Source organism: Bidens hawaiensis, unplaced genomic scaffold, assembly GCF_021521415.1.
Source record: "Bidens hawaiensis isolate Kalapana, Puna unplaced genomic scaffold, B.hawaiensis_p1.1 tig00001035_1, whole genome shotgun sequence".
Lineage (NCBI taxonomy): Eukaryota > Viridiplantae > Streptophyta > Magnoliopsida > Asterales > Asteraceae > Bidens > Bidens hawaiensis.
The window spans coordinates 19364-39758 of record NW_027491061.1 but is presented as its reverse complement, the minus strand read 5'-3'; the positions used below and the strand labels follow the sequence as shown (position 1 = coordinate 39758).

The window sequence follows — 20395 nt, the reverse complement described above, 5'->3', positions numbered from 1 at the left end:
ACTCGCCCGGGGCATCTGAAATTTTAAAGACGACCCTATGTTCATCATCATCATATTCCAGGGTTTAAAATGGTCATGTTTTACTTGTATCTTGTGCATTGAAAATTGTGCTTTATTGCCATGATTAACACTATTGAATACCTTAGTCTACTAATGATCAATTTGAAGCTGGACCATGACAAAATATATGGTGGAGAAACAGTAGTCAAGTAGGGAAGTGAAGCATGTGAAGCTATTAAGATTGGTTAACCAATTTTTATTTGTGTTAATTAAAAAGGGATTTTATCATTGTCCTATGGTTTACTTTTTCGTTTATGTGAATTTAAATCATACGTATTAAAAAGTTCTATTTTTTTGTAGATTTAATGTTTATAAAAATGGAAACCTTGTTGGTAGACAAACTGTATAAACAGTGGCGAAGCTTGAACGAAAATACGGGACATCACATATCACTATTATCCTTCGTCAATGTGTATAAGTTGTATATGAGTATATTGTTGCTTTATTGTATATATGCATGGTTTGTGTATGTATGTATAAGAAATTAAAAAATGAGTATTTGATTAATTAAGTTCTGAATTCATTAAATGAAGTAAACGGTTTAAGCAAAGATTTGAGACGGTAAACCGGACCTTTGTGGGTCTAAAGTTAGATCCTTCGCTCATCTAGATATTTGATACGAACCTATGACGTAACCATAGGTCAAATAACGTACAGTTACAAGGAAGGTTTGTATGTTCAACAGGATATATAATTACAAGGTGAATATGTTACTTAAACTTTCAAAACGGTCGGTACGTTTTAAGTCTAAAAGTTTATAAAGGGTTAAATAAACATTAAATCATTTTGATACATGACATAGATTATAAACAACACTCAAGCCCTAAAATGCGTAAATTTGGATCCAATATTACAATGCTCTAGAGAAATCTAGTTGTAGGCACACATAAAAGAATCTAGGAAGCATGTTAGAACGGTTGATAGCTATCTTAGGATCGCGTATTCCTAATGAGCTGTTGCGTTGTTGGATTGTGTGTCTGTGGTCAAATGTTTATAATATTATTTTGAATTTAATGAAGTCATTCAAACATTGTGCTGACGTATTTTCAAAAGTGTTTTCGGGTAATGATGAATAGAAGATTAGCAAGGACAGATTGTCGACAGATCAAGTACTCCTTAGGCATTAGAAGTAATTTGATGGCTGACAGTGTAATAATTTTTGAAGAAACAAATACAGTTTTTTGTAACCGTGCACATATCAAAAGAAAACAATTACATTTTTTATGTTAGAAAGGCAAAATTTAAGTGTTTGTGTTCGTTTTAAAGATGGATGATTTACAGAAAGGACATCATGTTGACTCGTAGTCATTCATCAAATTCCCAATACACTATGTGTGATAAACATGGCCACACCTACTAAGTTGACTCAGTACATCATCTTTCTCATACTCCTTCAAACAAATGAAACAAAACTCATCAAATGATCTTTGCCCTCTTCGTTCTTGCAACTCTTCAAACTGAATGATAGGAAGATCAAGTATAGTTTTCACGTAAAGTCGATGATCAGAATGAAACACGTCGTTTACAAATCTCCCCAAGATTCTCACTAAATCTTGTTTTATACGAAACAACAAAAATAATATACAACCAGAAAACAAAAGTGTCACATTTGAAACACCAAGAACCATTTTCTCTCAACTTAATTGTAATATAAGTTTTATATAGGAGAGCCTAAGAGGTTATAAAGAAAGAAGTTTGAGCATGAAGTCAAAGGGCCACAAGGACACACTTTCAAGTTAGGTTAAAATATAAGCCTATTTGGTGGCCAAAATAAAGAACGTGGATAACATTCTTTCTGTGTGATCCATTTATAATGTTTATGACATTATAAATAGTTTTTACAAATGATGATTTATACATAAAATTACTAGCACTTTTTGCCATAATATATACATGAATACTTTTCCCTTGCTTTAAATGACTGTTAATGTTAATTAATGTGATTTTAACTATATATTGATATTAATTTTGTAATTTACAAAAATGCAACCATAGCCTGGGCACTTGATTATTTGTATAAGGTGAAAATTCCTAATGGACAAAGTAATCAGAATTTAGCCTGTCATGTATAGCCATTAGATAAATATGTCATATCTGAGTTGATATATTTATTTATTTAATCAAACGAATCATGTTTTAACATGTTAACCAATTTAATCAATCAGAATGGCCCATCAAGATTGAAATAAAAAATAGCATATTTAGAAGGCAAACATGTTTACGACTTTGTTTATCTTGTTTATTATAGGGGATGTTTGGAATTGCTTATTTTCATCAATTTATAACTTATAAAATTTTTGAGAAGAAATAAGGTGTTTGGAATTGCTTATATTGTGAGAGAAAAAGTTTCATAAGTTACACTTTTGTAACTTATTAACTTAATGAAAAATTATAAGGAAGTAAAATAAGGAATCCCAAACACCCCTAAATACATCTCGCCAACCCGTTTATGACTCGATTATTACCCACTAACCCATCAACTTATTTGATTTGTATACATTAAATAAGTTATAATGTGACATTCGGGTTACTCAATTTTAAATGTGTCTGAATTAGAGTTGATATTTTTAATAAAATTATTTCAATCCTTAAACATAAAGGAGCTTTAACATTACACAAATATGAAATAATAGCTTTTATTCACCGTATTACGGTGTTGTTTTACGTTATTTGTTTCAAATATTTATATATTTAATATATTTAGTTGGATTTTAAAGTTTTTATTATAAGAAAGTTAATAATATATTTAGGATTTGATGATGGAAGAGTTTCATAAATAAATGAGATGCTATAAAACAATCTAGTGACTTGAGATAATGTAGGGAGTAACAAGAAAATGTTTAAAGATCCCGTTTATATATATTTAAAATTTAAGATATAGTGTTTATATTATTAAATTGTTTGGTAATACGACATACGCAAATGAGATTCAAACTCAAATTTTCAAAGAAATTAGAAATTCAATATCAAATGGCATATAATAGGATAGAATCAAAGAAGAATATTACTTGATGTCACTCATCAGATTAACAAATGAAGGAAATAAATAACACACAAATAATTCTCGGCTTTTAACAGTATCATTTGTCAAACATATATGTTGATTTTATTTTAACAATAATACAGAACCATAATCATCTCTCTTCACTCGTAAACAAAAATCTAGACATCAGTTAATGGAACTTGTAGGATTCGAGACTTTGGACGAAGGTGATGATGGGATGATGTTTTATTATCGTTCCCATTAGAATGTTAAGAAAATTGATGGCAATCTTAGGAAGAATACATGAATGGTGTTTTCTCTATATACATAAGGCATATCTAAGAGGAAAATAACCCAAGCCATAAGAAAAGAGACCAATTATGTTATTTTGATAAACTTCATTTAAATGGTATGAGGCCATATAACAGGAGTTTTTCGAACATTCTCTATTTGTGATTGGTATTGGTTATGCCTGACCAGTTACGTATATATAGAATTCTTTGCCCATACTCTCCCCTTTCCCACCTTCAATTCGTTTCCCACCTCTAGTGTTTATCCGCCACCATTCTTTGGGTGGGGGGGGGGGGGGGGTTGTTTTCCAGCACTTGCAACACCTAATAAGGGTTTGTCATCTCATCCCACCACATTCCATCACTAGTGATGGAATTTAGTGGGGGTGGTGGTAGTATGATGGATTTTGGTATACATACATACATACATACATATATATAGGTTTTTGTGTGAGTGAAAGGAGTGATGGGTTTTTGTGTTGGGATTTGAACACGTGATCACCATCACGCTAACCCACCCATCACTCGTGATGAAAGGGGTGGCGGCGATGTTCCATTTGCCATCACTCGTGATGGGAGCCCCATCACGAACCACCCCCACCCCCCCCCCCTTATAAACACTAGTCCATCGCTTCTCTGCCAGTCTGCTACCATACCACCATCACCGTCACGTGGGGATTTGAACACGTGATCACCATCACGCTAACCCATCCATCACTTGTGATGAAAGGGGTGGCGGCGATGTTCCACTTGCCATCACTCGTGATGGGAGCCCCATCACGAACCACCCCCACCCCCCTTAGAAACACTAGTCCATCACTTCTCTGCCAGTCTGCTACCATACCACCATCACCATCGTTGTCACACCACCATCACCAATGTCGTCAGACCACCATCATCGTTGTTGTCACATCACTGTTATCGTCACATTTTCGATGTAGAAGTCGTGCTATAATAAAAAAAAAACAGGTATTTATTAAACGTAAATACCTATAACTAGTATGGTAAATAATGTCGTCTCCACAGAGAATCAGTGAAAATTGCAAGTCACAGTCATGTTTTACTAATTTTTTATTCTAAAGCGAACAAACAATGTCAAGCAGTTTTAAAAATTTTATTATGAAAACACAATTACTTTAGTTATAAAATCAATATGAGAAAAACGTGACTATACTTCAAGTTCAGGTAATGCAATGAACTCTATAATTGTAAATCATATCTCATGGATAACCACACAGAGTTGATGATTTTGATAAATAATTACTAGACACATTAGTTTGGTTATAATTATTTGAATAACTTAATCAGATACTAGACGTGTCTGCCTAATTACCAGTTTATTAGTATAGGACTCCATGTAAATTAATGATCAAAAGTAAATGGTTCATTGACTATAATAACTTAAATCCAAAATGTAGATGAACACAAACCAATTGATTGATAAGAAACGGAAATCCCAGAAAAACAACTGTTTAATCAGTTTAAATAACGTAAAGTTAGATTAACCAAATAATTAAATCAAAACTCAATCCAATTATAGCTAGAAGCTACAAATTCCATTAGGTCAGACAAACCCTACACCTGAAGTGGTCACAAATAGTTTATCATTGTCTCCACATCTCGGTTCTCTTGATTCTTGGTTGGAAGGATGAATTCATGGATGCTTTAGTGATTCACGAGTGTTGATTAGATGATTAAGAGCTCCCAAAATTGTCCAAAACGGTTGAGATATGAAGATAGCTCGACCTTAGGGTTAAACCATGCTTAAATATTAAACAAAACAACAAAATACAGACTTGGTGCGACGAGCCCGCCCTAAACTACGGCCAGTCAACCTTAGCTCACGGTGGATTTGACCCTTACAAGACTCTATTGTTGTGTTACGGTGCAACTTACTGTGGTGTTTACCCAGCCTCCATAGTAAGCTACGGTGAAGGTGACACCAGATTCTCTGTTTTGCATTTTCTTGATGCCCGTTCAACGTTCTGACCTCCCGTTTGCTTCCTTTCATGCATAACTTTGATTCCTCGCCATCTTAAATGCTTCAAATTAGCTTCTTTAAGCTCCAGCACCTATAGTCATTAAACCAATCAAAGTAATCGCGTTCCATAAACATAAACAATCAAGACATGCGATTTTAAACACTAAAAGTACGTTATTTCACCCACACTTCACACTATCACACTACCATCGCGGGCGTCACCAACATTGCTATCATACCACAACCACTGTCGTCACATCGTCACTAGCCTCACACGACCGTTAAAGGTATATTTAATTTTATGAGTGTGTATGATTTATGCACGTGTGATTGGTGCTTTTTAGATTATTTTGGTTTGAAGTTAAATTTTTAGTTGATATTTTTGTATGTGCTTTAATGTGTATATATGCATATGTGTATATATGTATGGCATATAAATGTGTATGTATGCATGTATGGTATATGTGTATATATATTAATGTGCATGATTTGTGTATGTGTGTATATGTATGTGTGCATATGATGGTATATGTATGTAATGTAATTGTGTGTATCACTACAAGAAATCTCTCCAGTAGTGGTGACACAATTATAGCGTGAAAAAATTATCTCTCTCTTCCAAATTCATTCTCTTTACCTCCACACAATTTCACCACTGGAGCTTCTCTCCCAAATCTTTCCCATAACCATCGATTTCTATTGTCTCTCTCTCGCCATCGATTTGCTCCTGCTTATTACAAGCGCAACCCTTGTCGGACACCGCTCAATGTCGACGACCTAGCTGCCTGCAGAACATCCTCCGGCCACCACCGCTCTTAATTCCGGTAACCACTGATTCGTAATACATGCAAATATTTGGGATTTTAGGTATAATAATGTTAATTTGGGAATTTATGGTACAATACGTGTTAATATTTGGGGATTTTAGGTGTAATAATGTTAGATTTGGGTATTTTGGGTATAATACATGTTAATATTTGGGATTTTAGGTCTAACACATGTCTATTGTGTTTGTGTGTATGTGTGCATATGAATCTTTCCGGCGACACCCGCTGCTGACCGAGTTGACATTGTTGCTGCTGACTTGTTGGTTTGACATCGCTTGAAAAGTGGTATGCCAGTTGATCTTTTTAATTTCTTTACTTTTTTTCATGTGTACAGATTTGTGATATATGTAAAACGGGTTGATTTTTTTGCGTATTTCATGTCAATTAACAATATGCTAGGATATATGTAATATAATTTAGCCTTAAGTTGAACATACTCAGGACCTATCAAATTTCTGAGTTGTTCGTTTGTTCTTTTCTTGTTTGCTTTTGAACAGTTTAATAGCTCAATTACGATTCGTATTTTCGGGTTTTTTTTATTTATTCTTGCAGTGTATTTGTTGTAATTGCTTTATTTAATTATATATTCATTTGTGGCAATTCATAAAGCTGCTTCTTATTTGTGTAATATAAGATTTGCGGTTAATGGTTTGGGGCTTACATTGTACAAATTGAAGTCTCTTGATTGTAGTCGAGTTTAGGTCAGATGCTTTTGGCCGATTAAACAAAGTAAAATCCGCCCTTTTAGTTAGAGGTATGACATATAATTGTTTTTTATTTCCACATGTGTATGGATTTATATAACATACTCTTCTTGTACACCTCAGGCATATGTATTTGTTAAACATGTTTCAGTTTTAAAATAAAAACTTTTAATACCAGGGTGAAGTACTTTTGCAACTATGTTACATAAAGTGAAACATTTATATTATCATGATGTGCAAATATGCTACATACATACTATTAAGGCTTATGAACTACCTGTGCAGGGTATTACATGTGCATATTCTGATGCTTAATCAAAGTCTCTACTTCAAGTCTCGATTTGCTGAGATTCAACTTTTGGAAACTTACAGGTTATATTCTCATTTGTCCCAAATGGAACTTTTTTATTTAACTTTGGAATTGAGAGAAGGTTTATGTTATGCAGTTGCTAAAATTAGTGTTTTTTTACTTTTTATAATCAGGCAGAAGAGTTGCAGACCAATTTTGTGCATATCACCACAAGTGGACACCTTCATTCTTTTGTTGTATGTTTTTGGTTAATGCAAAGTTTTAGTTTATAATATATCTTTATTTATTTATAAATACCAGGTACTATAATAGCCATTTCAGACATTTTTTTCTAACAAGCCTTGATAATAGTGATGGTCAATTGCTTCCAACTCTCAAGGTTACACTTTAATTCAATATAAGTTGTGGTTTTTTTTATCTTACTGGAAAATGACTTTGTAAAAACATGGTAAAGGTGTTGACCTACTTCCATATTTGGGGAGTTTGAGCAATGGGAAAGAGAGAATAATCCAAAAGAAACCACATAAGGTTTTCACAATTGACATGGTAAGTTTTGAATTTTAATCTTTATATTTAAACCTCATTGAAAATATTAATATGTGGTTTCCGACATGTAGGTTGGAGTTGTGTGGTCAAGAGCTTTGCTGGTACACTATGGATTTGAGAAAGGCATCTAATAAAGCATCATGAGGGAGACTAATAGTGATACAGACTAGTTAGTTTTTTTGGTTAGTTTTTGTGTTTGACTTCTACAAAACATTAGACCTTGTTGACTTTTGTGTACATCTTTATATTTATATATATCCAATGTTTGTGGTATGTATTTGTAAAAAATCTGCATGTATTTGTTTTAGCAACGAAAACCTGGAAATGCTGAAAGCACAAAAAAAAATGGTGGACATTTAGTATTAGCGGCGACTTTAAAAGCAATAGCGGCGACATAGTTGTCGCTAATAGCCTGCCGCCGGTTCCCGGATTCCGGCAAGCCCTTTAGCGGCGACAACTTTTTAGCGGCGACTTTGACCCATTAGCGGCGACATTAGTGGTTTTTAGCGGCGATTTTTGGCGCCGCTAAAAGGCAAATTTCTTGTAGTGTATACGTATGTAGGATATGAAATAGTATGTTAGGTTGCTACTTGTTTTTAGTTTTTGTATGTGTTTAAGATGTGGTGTGCATCCATGATGATTGTGTTTATTTAATACGAAGTAATTAAATTATGGACAATAGCTTACTTCTAATACCATTGTGGATTTCATCGTTAATTGAGATAAAAAATAAATTTTGGATTTCACCTTTAAGGATTCGCCTATTTTTCCAAAAAAAAAATAAAAAGATTTAGAGTTCATCGATTTTTTCGATTTTGAAAAGAGAAAAAAATTTCGGGTTTCATCATCATCGACCTAGATTCGTATACTGTTATCCTCAATCCACACAAAAAACATAAAACAAAAAACAAAACAAAATAAAAAACCGACTCCAAACCATCTACATAGATGCGGCCCCTCATCTTCGTCTCAAATCACAAGTTGGTTTCGTCCGATTATCGTAATTCTGATCAGCTTGAGTGGTACTTGTCAAAGCCGGGTTTGATCCGTTTTTGTGCCTTTACATTTGGGCTATCGATTAAAGTTTAAGATTTCATTCACCAAAGTTGGTTAATGAAACTTGGTAAAATACTTCCTTTCTTTAAAACAAAAAATTTCTTTTAATTTTTATCGTATATGAGACATGAATCTAAGATCTCTACTTTCACTACTAGTTTTCACATTCCAATCCCATTAAACTCCACGTGTCAAACCGATCAACACGCCAACACAAACGGACCCGGATGATAAGAAAACATCTGGGCCCTTTGAGCCCACATCTCAAGCCCACCTATCCTTCTTCCATTAACAAACCCCCACACGATCTGGGTGTAGTTAGTTAGTTCTTCACAAACACACCAGCTAATGGATGAAATAGCTTATTCACAATTTAACCATCATACAATCATGCATATAAAGGTTTGAATTTGATAGATCAATATCTCAATCACTGTCTTTTCATATCTTTAGGGTTTATTATCAATTAGTTATTAGTCAATTAGTGGAGATTAAGTACTTAGGGTTTTACCAAATTTGGGGCTTTTGAGGTTAAAACATGCAGTCTCGAAGACACGAGGATTTCGATTACGATCGGCGTCGTCGAGACGGCTACTCGGTGGTGTCGCCTCGGTCGAAGAGGAGTTGGAGTCCTCGTAAAGTTGAGGGCTTTGCGTACCCCGAGCGAGCGGTGGCGGGTGGTCGTAGGAGTGTTTCATTAGAAAGGAGAGGTTTTGATGATGGTGGGAGAAATGTTAGGGCGAGGTCGCCTCTTTATACGGAGGGGAAACGAGGACGGGCGTTGTATAAGGAGGATTGGGTTAGTGATTGGGATTTGACGAGTCCAGAGCGGCGTGCTAGGTACGGGTTTTTTGAGTATGTGGATAGGAAACATGATGATGTGGAATATTCTTCTCCTGCGAGGCGTGAGTTTGGTTCGAGAGATGATAAGTTTGAAGTTAGGAGGTTTGATAGTGGTGGTGTTCGGGAGTTACCGAGTCAGAAACCGGCAGGTATGGGTCTGTATAAGTCGGCTGGAGATATGGGACCCGGACCCGGATCTGGAGCTAAACCTGAAACTGCTTCAGCATCGTTGAACGTTGGGTTAGGTCAGATTGGGAAAGAAAGAGTTCATTATCCGGATGTTCGAGATTTGTATTCATTTGATAAGTTCGCGTCTATGAAACATTTTGTGGATGATGGCAAAAGTATGGTTCATCCAAGGGATATGCAAAAGTATTCCAATTTGACGGGAATTAGGTCTGAGGAGGAACCGATGGGTGCGTCACATTTTAAGGATTATGCAAGAACATCTCCGAGAAAGTCGAGGGTTGACCCGTTAGATTATCGAGGTGGCATACCTTTCTCTAGAGACAACCCTCCGTTATCTCACTCCAGATACGAGCAAAGGAAGCAGCATTTGGACCTTCACAGAGACGCTGATCTTGACGTCAATGATGACATGGCGCCACACCGCGAGGAAAGATTTAGTCCTTCCAGAACAGGGCGTCTTGATTCTTTCCGTCTTCAACCAAGAACACGAGAAAAAGAAGACTATTTGTATCCATCTGATGAAATCTATGAAAAGATGGATTTACACAAGAGAGTGGATTACAATGGTAGAGATACGCTTACGCCAAGTTTGTTGGATCGTGTTACACATAGAGCAGAGCCTTCTGATATGGGTCATAGGAGTATGGGCAGTAGACGTTCATTGGACCGCATTCCTTTAGCAGCTACAAATAACATTGGTTTAAGCAGATCGCCTGCTGAAAAACGAGAGCTTCCACAGTATTTTGATCCTGTAAGTATTCATTCTCGTCTTGGGAGGAAAGTTACAAGAGAAGATGAAATGCCATACATGGGTATGGCACAAGATCGTGAAACGGAACGTTCTAGAGTGGATTATGATTATGAAAGAGGCTTAAGTCCAGGATCTCGTGAAGAAAGAATGAGAAGCTTCCAAGGGTTTTTATATGAAAGAGAACATAAGATGGAGGGCCGTGATCTTCCGTCATATGACTCATCCAGTAGATATCTGAAGAGGAAATACACAATGGAAGATGAAGACGATAGGATTCCTTCTAGAAACATGATGAGTGAGTTTGACACTGTTTATAGAAGACACGATCGAGACTTTAGAGATGAAGAATGGATGGATCAAGATGCTGAGCGGTCAAGGATTTCTGAAAGGACACGTAAGGTTTACGATGATGATGAATTTGTTTATGATCCTGATGAATTTGTTCATGATCATGGTCATGATCATGGTCATGATCATAGGAGATCATATAAGTATGATGATGAGCGTGCAAAAGGTTATTCAAGATCTGGTGGTCGAGGTGGATATAGTTCATACCATCCAAATAGAAGAACTTTTCTTCCCAGATGGAAGAATGCGCCAAGAAGAAGTGAAAATGAGAAGGATGCTGGTGATATGTACTCAAGTGAAATTGATCGGTATGAACCAAAAGAAGATACTAAGGAGTTCAAGCAGCTGGTAAATGATTATTTCTTATCTTTTACCAAAAAGTTGTATGAAAATTCAGTTGTGAGAAGAAGATACATGGAGCAAGGACGGGCAGGTAGCTTGTTCTGCATCGTTTGTGGTGGAAGGTCTGTGTTTCTCTTTACAATTTCTTGATAATTTCTGCACCTTGATCATTTGAAACTATTTGATCGAAGATTCAGGGACCCCTATCGTTTTCAGCTTAGGATATAACTTATTAATGCACTCGTTTCTTCGTTTTCCTTCTTTGTAAAAGGAGGTTTTGTTTGAAACAAAGTGGTGCTTCTGTTAACCAACTTGTTTCTGGTTAATGAAGCTAAGTCAACTATTGGACAACTACTAGGTCTTTGCAGGTATCTATTAAGAGGATAATTTTGAGCCGGTAACATGTTAAGTTGATACCAAAGAGTATGCTTAGACATGGGTTATTTACACAAAAATTGTGCATATTTTATATTGAGCCAAGAAGTCAACAGCCTTGCACATTTGGATTTACTCTAGAGGGGTGATGCCTGGTTCAAATTGGCTGCCTTCTCCAGTTGGGTTGGAGTATTTAAGTGAACAATCACAAGAGATGTTTGCTATACAAAGATTCAAGGGAAAAAAATATAGTTGCATTGCAGTATTATCTTTCACTTGATGGATTTGTCAGCTTTTTGATCTTGGTTTGCTACTTAGAAATTGCTTCAGAGGACACAAAATGGCTTAGGTTGCCACTATTTGCCTGATGTGTCACTTTTGGATTGTATGCCGCTTTAGGTTGCCAGATTTTCTGTTCAGGAACCTTGTTAGGGTTGAGAGGATGATAGTTGGACTTTTGGAGCAATTCTTCTTTTTCAGGAAGAAAAAGAAACTAGGATAAAAGATTAAAAAGGAGAAGAGAGAGGGAGAAGATGTGTTTTGAGCAGGGGTGCTCATTATTCAAACCGGACTAAAAAACGAAATTAAAACTAATCGAATTTGTTTTTTCAATCAAATTCGAATATGTTTTGACCCAATCTTTGAGTTCGAGCTATATATATATATATATTACTTAAAAAATAAAAAATACAGATATTGTTGTTTATATATATATATATATATTAATTGTTCTTTGCTTTTTGTTTGTTGTTTTTCTCATTATTCGAATCAACCAAATTCTAACCCAATTCGAATTTGTTTTACGAACCCAATTTCAAAATTTTGAATTTCAAATAACACGATCCCAAAAGTGTGTCAATGCAGTTGTTTCCGTGTAGAAATTTAACAGTTTTTAGTTTTTGATTTATGGTGTTTAAACAGACTATTTTGTTAGGTTCTTATTTATATATTATAGTTTGAATTGTTTTACATATAGCTTGCCAGTCGTATATAGTTATGTCTAGAGCTAGTTTATAATAATTTTATTATCTTATTTTTGGGTATTACTATTTAGTAAACAAAGTAAAAATGTTACCTGAGATTAGTTTACAAGTATATATATATATTTTGAATTTGAATGACAAACGCCTCGCGTATTTGAGTCTATGCCTTTACCTAGGCTTCCAGGACCCTAAGCGCCTCAAGCCTTTTAAAACCATTTTCAGTTTTCTAGTTCTCTCGGATAACCTTATAGGATACCTACTGTGAAGATCAATAAAACAGTTTGCTTTGGGATATGACCTCTTCAAATACTCTAGCTATTGCAGTAATGCATTGATGAATGGAGAGAAAGTATTCATCTTGTAGCAGAAAACTTCATTTATTTTTTTTACTTTGAATTTGTGAGATCTTAATCACCTTGTCATGCATAAAGAGGGATCTAATTAGGGTCCATTGCATATGCAATGGTTTGTCGTTTCAGAAAGTTAGTTCTATTATGTGATACATTACCGACCATTAACATTTAGCTACATCCTTTTGTATACTTACTCTAACCTCCTAATAACCATACATTATTTCAGCCTCTCAAAAGAGTTTTTAGACACGCAACGGTTAGCAATGCATGCGTTTATGTCACACAAGAGCGGGTTGAGGGCTCAACATTTAGGACTCCTCAAAGCAGTATGTGTTATGTTAGGTTGGAACAGTGTTATCCCTGCGGGTAGTCCTAGATGGTTTCCAGAACCCATTTCTACCACTGAATCTTTAGCTCAAAAACAAGATCTTATAATCTGGCCTCCACTTGTCATAGTTCATAACACCTCTATTGTAAGCAACAGTTCGAAAGGCGAGGGACCCACATCTGTAGAAGCACTTGGACAATATCTCCGAGGTATATTATTTTTCTTCAACATATGTAACATGCTAACTGATTATTGTGACTTGAGGTCGTAATAATCAGTTTTAGCTATTTAGGTTTATATCTGCTTCACTAGGCTGATTATGTTTATTTGGTTATTCAAGATTATATTGAGATTACTTATCTATATCTTTTTTTACCCCATTTTAAAAAGTAGGTTTTGGCTATTGAAGTTATATACTATAATGATGGCCCTTATCACACTGGCATACACACATATGCTTGATTGATGAGTAGAATCACAAAAACTGGTATTTGTGATAAAACACTCAACGACTTTTTTTTTATTTTTAAAATTCAATAACTCACAAGACTTCTTAAACACTCGATTAGCATCAAACTAAAACATAAGTGAGTATGTATACTTGGCTGATCCTAAACCTTTTTGACTCAAAAACTTTTTGAACAAATTAATTAAAGTTAAATCGATAAGCCTAATAAATAAACAAATATTCAACTCAGTTTCTAGCTACTTTTTAACGTTATCTCTAATTTTGTTCTGTGAGATTTGTAAAACATTAGGATTAAAGGGGAGTTTGAAGGATAGTTCTAATGTTTTACAAATGAAACGCTCAAAGTTAGAGAAAAGGTTAAAAGGTTATTATAGATTAAATTTGAGCATTTGTTTATTCATTAAACTTTATAGGTGTGGGTTTAATTATATGTTTAAAATTTTAAATAGTTTTGAGTCATAATAGGTTAAGGATTGATAAGGTTTATGTACCACGTGCGTTTTAGTTTGATACGGATCAAGTTTCTATAAAGCTATGTGAATTGAGTTTAACAAATAAAAATGAGTCATTTGTGATTCTGGTTTTGAATCAAGAACTGTTTGTAATCTTGGCGAACATATAACGTCCTTCGTAAAATTTGTTGACAAATAATTTTTGAATAAGTATTTTGTAGCTGATTAAAGTTCATTGTCATTTTAAATTTGGACATATGAATAGCTGTTTTGGTCATTTTGAATGCAACTTTCTATGAACAACCATAATTTGTCAGGCACTCTGATTATTTGATAATCATTTAACAGCCACTTTTTTTTTCACAATTAATGAACACAATACTCTTAAACTTGGGTTATTGATATTAGGTTTAGGTTTAAGTGGTGGGAAAGTTAAGCTTGGGAAGCCTGCAAACTGCAGCATAATGTTGGTTAAATTTTTGGGCACGTTTTCTGGATTACAAGATGCAGAAAAGATTCATGATCACTTTGTAAAGAAGAGACATGGAAGAAAACATTTTGACCAAATTAGTTCTAGCAAAGGGAAGAGCAACCATGAAGAAACTGCAGATAAAGACGCGGAACGGGTGTTATTTGGGTACATGGGTATTGCTGAAGATTTGGATAAAGTTGATATCGATACCAAACGCAAGTGTACAATCAAGAGCAAGAAGGAAATACAAGACATAGCTGATGCTCCTGTGAAACCTGGTGAGTAGATCATGAATTTTAATTCACTTTTTTTCCGGTTATTTTGGATTTGTTATTACTTGCAAAACCTACGAATGTAATGCACCTTTTGTTTGGTTGAAACTTATGTATCTTTTGGAGGAATTATAGGCTTTTATAGCATTACTGGTTTAAAGTAGAAGCTTTTTGTGATAAACATACTTTAATAATCGTGTTTGTTTAATAACTAGTTTGTAAATCTACTAGGTTATCTGGTTATGACTGATTCAGTGTATTAATAGTGGTCAGTTTATTAATGATGTGCATTTTCTATTAAAGGACCGTTTTGAAACAGATTAGTAATGGCTTACATCAATTGTCAATGGATCTGCATGGGGCCTTGCTCCCAAACTCCCACAAAGGAGCACAACCCTCTTGGTAGGGGTGAGCAGATGATGGTTTGGTTCGGTTAGCACCCTTAACCATAGCCATAACCATAACCGATAGCATTAATTAAGGGATAGGCTTAACCATCACCAAAACCAATTATCAGTTATAGTTAGCTGGTTAATGGTCTCTTTTGGTTATCGTTTGATTATGAGGGATCGAGTATGGGGGTTAATCAAACATTTGAACTCTTCCTTAATCCTTAGTGGGTTAATCTAACATTAATGGGTTAAACATAAATGGGTTAATCAAGCAGTATTTTTATTAAAAAAATGATGATTTCTCTTAAATTAACTATTTGAAATATTTAAACATTTAGAATATACCATATGTGTCTTCTAAATATAGTTTTGAATTTGTTATAACTCGTATCATGTTGTATATTACCTAATAGAGCTTTTTTACTTCTCAACATAAATGACCATAGCTGATTAATTCTATATTACAAATAATACAAACAAAACTAGGAGGGGCATGACAAAGAATTCATGCCCAAATAAAAGAGTAAACTATGCAAACTTGTTACACAAGGTTAAAGAAATGATTACATTCGTAAATTATGTTAGCTATAGTTACAAACTTGTCGGTTTGGTTTGGTTAGGCTAACTTTCGGTTTATGGGACACATTTTACCATAACCACAACCGTTGGTTAATCTCGGTTATCGTTAATTTCGGTTAACAATTAAAGTATGCTCTACCAAGGAGCCGCTGCCCTCTTAAACCCCCCGGGTTCGTTGGTGCATAAGAATATTTATGAACAAGTGTGTACTTCACAAATCGTAACTCGTATCAATATCTAATATTCTAATTTCATTTCCCGGTTCTAAGTAAAACAAACTATACTAACATTGTAATGATATCAATATCACTAAATAAAGTCACCAACAAACAAGATTTTTTTTTTGAACCATATGCTGTTTACAAGAGCCGTGAACTTGTTTCTTATTGCAAATAAGGTGTGGGGACTGAGTTCTTGAGGTTGCATATTATTGCCATGTGTATGAAGCCTCATGAATATTATTTAACCATCTTAACAAATAATATCCACAAGCTCATTTCATATAACGAATAAGGTGTGAACTTAGTTTATGATGTGATTTATGTGAAGGCCCAAATTTAAAATCTTGAATCATTAAGTGGGCCCACGAGCTCAGTTTTTACTAGGGTGTTCATAAATCAATTCTAGTCGGTTTTGGGTTCAAACCAAATCAAAACCACAATTTGGGTTCTTCGGATTTACGAAAGTCATTGGTTTAGGTTAGTCATCGGTTACGGGTAGGTTTTCTGGGACTTTGGTTTACACTATCAATCTATAGCTAGTGCTTACACCCAAATATCACAAAACTTAATAAATGACATAAAAGTTACGTGAACTACCACAAAGGTGAAAACGAGTTTGTTCATTAACTACTCAAGATCGGCTCGTTAAAACCCTGAATCGAACCGAGTTTAAACGAGCTCAATCTTACATTAAAGCTCATTTAATAGACAATCTAAAATTTGACCACGGCCCATCGAGCTTGACTAAGCTCGCAAATCTAAACCTAAACAAGTTTTCCCTATAACTTCTATAAATAATTCACCAAAATATAATAGCAAGCTCGTTTAGGCTTGTGGGCCTATTCAAGCTCGATAAGTGAGACTTGAAGTTGTGCTCGTTTCTTAAATGAAATCCAACAAAGGCTCAGGCTCAGGCTCGTTACGCCTGGTTCAGCTCTAGCCTTTAGCAAGCCAATCCCAAAAGCTCACAAGCAGTTTGGCTTGTTTACTGTTTACAATTCTAGACATGGATAATGAATGATCAAGGGTGTCCAGAATAAAACAAATCAAACACAGCTATTATGTGATGTTCTAGCATTTATTCAAATCCAAAATACCAAATGTCACATTCATAAGAAAGTTTTAGCTTTACAGAAATCACGAAAAAACACAATCTATAGAACATGGTACCATGTTCCAAAAACCATTAATACACACATACATTAAGCAGTAGCTGATGCTCCTTCAGCTGGCCAGAACTCGGTTTTCTTTCCGGTCTTGGAAACCGTCTGCAGAACTGCATCGGGTTGCACGTTACCCTTCACAGTCACCTTTTGTTGCTCCAGATCAACATCAAAAGTTTCAACACCTGAATAAACAATGTATAAACTATTTTATGTTGGAAAGTTTAATTGTTGTTCAAAAGCGAATAAAAAGATAAAAAACAAACCTTCCATTTTGCCAAGAACCCTCTTCACGGCTCCAACACAGCCGCCACATGACATACCAACCTTAAGAACAACGGTCTGCATATCCGTCAATATAAAATGTAAGTTATTAAGCGAATAGTCATAAATATTACAGTTAAGATAATACATCAACAATGAAAATAGTAAAGATGTGGTTACTTGATATAAAATTTGAATAATTATTTAAGAGATGTCGAATTTGAAACTTATAAAAGATTAAGGCTGTAGACGAACCAAACTGAACCGAACGAAGCCTTGTTCACGAATGGTTCACGAACACTAACCGAACGACATTTCATGTTCGTGTTCGTTCAGTAAGTGAATAGATTTGTTCTTGTCCGTTTGTTAACTTTCTAAACGAAATCAACAAACACATGATAGTTTGAAAATTAAAACAACATTGATAATCCCAAACATTAGACACAACTATCAAAAAGATAGATCAAGTTGAAATAAAATTTAACCACATGAAAAAAAAAACGTTTTTCAATGAACAAACAAACTAACATAAACGAACGCAAACGAACATAACTGAACAAACAAGACCCTTGTTCATGTTCGTTCATTTAACTAATCAAATTCATGTTTGTTTCTTTAGTAAATGAACGAACTTTCAGCCGAACGTTTGGTTTCTTTACAGCCCTACAAAAGATTAAATTTCTCTGTAAGAAAACCCCAACTAACCTAAAAGTAACTAACTCTCAAGACCCATTTGGATAAGGTAAACTAGGAATCAAGTACTTGCCCAATAATATGATTATTTTGACCAGAAAAAGTCAACATAGACGAATATACAAAACCCATGATCGAAACAGGAAAGAAACAATCAGGATCAGATTCAACCGATCGAAACAACTGGAATTTGGTAAAGTTAAATAACATGATAACAGTAAGATTCATATGTATGTAACCCTAATTAATTTAATTTCAATTGAGGAGAGATGAAGAGATGTATGTACCTGCGACATAATTGATTGAATTTGAAAGAAACTGGGTTTTGATTTTTAATAATAATAAAGATGATGAATGGATTGATTGATTGATTTGAGTGGGGTGGACATGATGGTGTTTATATATATTTATTATAAAGGTACCAAAAGATTAATAATAATAATAATAATATTAAAGAAAGATATGAAAGGAGAATGCGTTGGTCGTCACCTATCACGTTATTTCGTTGACTTATTTCCAAAGTTAAAAGAGTCTAAATGGTTTCATCTGTCAATTTTAAGCTAACTTTCAATTTTATTATTATTAATAATAATTAAATAGTTTAACAACTTAAGAAACACTAAGTGAACCCTGGACAGATTATAGATAACCTGGACAGATTATAGATAATCTGGGGGTTAAGTAATGTTTCCCACGGATGAGGTCTAACTGAGAAGGCTGTTCTTCAGGAGACCTGCAAAACAAACACCGTAAGCTCGTCACTGAGAAGGGGGGGTTCCTCCTTGTGACCACCCTCCGGCGTGAGAATCAGACTAGATTGCTCTGAATATAAGTGTATATTAAGAGATTGCTAGATAACTGGGTAGCAGATATCAGGTATAATATGATGATAATGTGATATGATATGATAAGATGAGATGGTCATACAATTTGTGGTATTTATAGCCGAAGGTAGGTTTCCAAGGAGGTATGGCCGGCTGCAACAGTGTTCCTGTTCACCAACAGTAGCCTACGCACGTGCCCTGCTGGTAGTTGGTGGGTAAGTAGCGGCTGATAGCGACCAGGCCTGCTGTATACTATTCCATTTCCACCAACTGCCGGCTACGCACGTGGTATGACAGGAGTTGGTGAGTAGGCAGCGGCTAATAGTGACATACAGTGTAGGAGCATGCTGCTCGCCATACTGTTGTCCATAAGCTGTCGTATCTTTAGTCAGATCTTTTTCCCATACCTCGTCAGGTACAGTACAGAAGATCATCCCGTATCGTACGGACTGGCTTATTTTGGCGGGAGTATTCCCCCTCCCGCCCTTGTGCGGGATTGTTCCCGGCTTCGCTCATTCCTTCAGGTGACACTGAACGATTGAGAGCTAAGTGCCTTGTGCGTGTAGGCTTGCTGCGCGGGTGGCCTTCCCTAATGGCTTGTATCCGAGGCTGCGGGGACAGGCGGAGTCCTTCACCATTGGGAGGCATTTCCTGCGGGACCAGCTTGCGTACTGCGCGTAAGGACGTCACGTCTCTGAGCATGGTTGGTCCTGCGGATCCAGTTGGTTTCTGCGCAGACGTCCCTGTTTAAGGTGAGTCTTGCGGGTCCAACTGGGCTCTGCTGGGACCTACCTCTTCAAGTCCCCCCAGTCCAATGTTCTTCTCATGCGTGTTTAATAAAGTGAGGTGAACTTTTGGACTTAAGCAAAGGGTTTTGAAAAGGGGGTTTTTAAGGTTTTCCATGGGGATTCTTCCCGCGGAAGTCCTTATCACTTGCAGAAATTCCCGAGTTTCCTGCTTGGTCTTTGGGTATGATGCGGGTAGGTCTGTAACCTCCTCGCAAGTCAGGAGCGTTGAGTCCCACTTGTGTAGACTCTCCATGAGGTTTTGGTAGTTTTGAACATAGTGATAAATTATGTTAAAACCACCAATTCCATCCTGGAGCTTCAAACAACGTAGTTCTCGACGTTCCCGCTATGCGGGGATGTTATTTCCGTTTACGCAAGCATTGCCCAGAAGATCCTTCTTGGTTTCAATTCCCAGCGGAGCGCTAGGTATGTGAAGGGTTTTGCCTTAACACTATACCTGCGCTCGTCTTACGGTTACTTTACTTCCAAGGTATTCATGGCGTCAATTCCCTGCGGGTGCTAGGTATGTGAAGGGTT

General features: G+C 35.6%; 2 protein-coding genes across 2 annotated transcripts; one reads left to right on the top strand and one right to left on the bottom strand.

Moving 5' to 3' along the window:
* Positions 1-9198: 9198 nt before the first annotated feature.
* On the top strand, positions 9199-15064 carry LOC143556640 (uncharacterized). Its single transcript, XM_077045917.1, has 3 exons — positions 9199-11352; positions 13168-13478; positions 14599-15064. The coding sequence occupies exons 1-3, from the start codon at positions 9296-9298 to the stop codon at positions 14946-14948; spliced, it is 2718 nt and encodes a 905-aa protein (XP_076902032.1). The 5' UTR covers positions 9199-9295; the 3' UTR covers positions 14949-15064.
* A 2080-nt stretch (positions 15065-17144) lies between these two features.
* LOC143556323 (copper transport protein ATX1-like) lies at positions 17145-18657 on the bottom strand. Its single transcript, XM_077045670.1, has 3 exons — positions 18534-18657; positions 17556-17631; positions 17145-17474 (listed from the first exon to the last, which is right to left on the bottom strand). The coding sequence occupies exons 1-3, from the start codon at positions 18540-18542 to the stop codon at positions 17329-17331; spliced, it is 231 nt and encodes a 76-aa protein (XP_076901785.1). The 5' UTR covers positions 18543-18657; the 3' UTR covers positions 17145-17328.
* Positions 18658-20395: the final 1738 nt, after the last annotated feature.

What these genes read in the sequence shown, in the direction of transcription:
- LOC143556640 (XM_077045917.1), top strand. Translation starts at nt 9,296, where the DNA reads ATGCAGTCTCGAAGACACGAGGATTTCGATTACGATCGGCGTCGTCGA. An exon ending in TGCATCGTTTGTGGTGGAAG is followed by an intron (nt 11,353 to 13,167) that starts GTCTGTGTTTCT and finishes ACATTATTTCAG; the next exon opens with CCTCTCAAAAGAGTTTTTAG. An exon ending in ACTTGGACAATATCTCCGAG is followed by an intron (nt 13,479 to 14,598) that starts GTATATTATTTT and finishes TATTGATATTAG; the next exon opens with GTTTAGGTTTAAGTGGTGGG.
- LOC143556323 (XM_077045670.1), bottom strand. An exon ending in GGTTCTTGGCAAAATGGAAG is followed by an intron (nt 17,475 to 17,555) that starts GTTTGTTTTTTA and finishes TTGTTTATTCAG; the next exon opens with GTGTTGAAACTTTTGATGTT.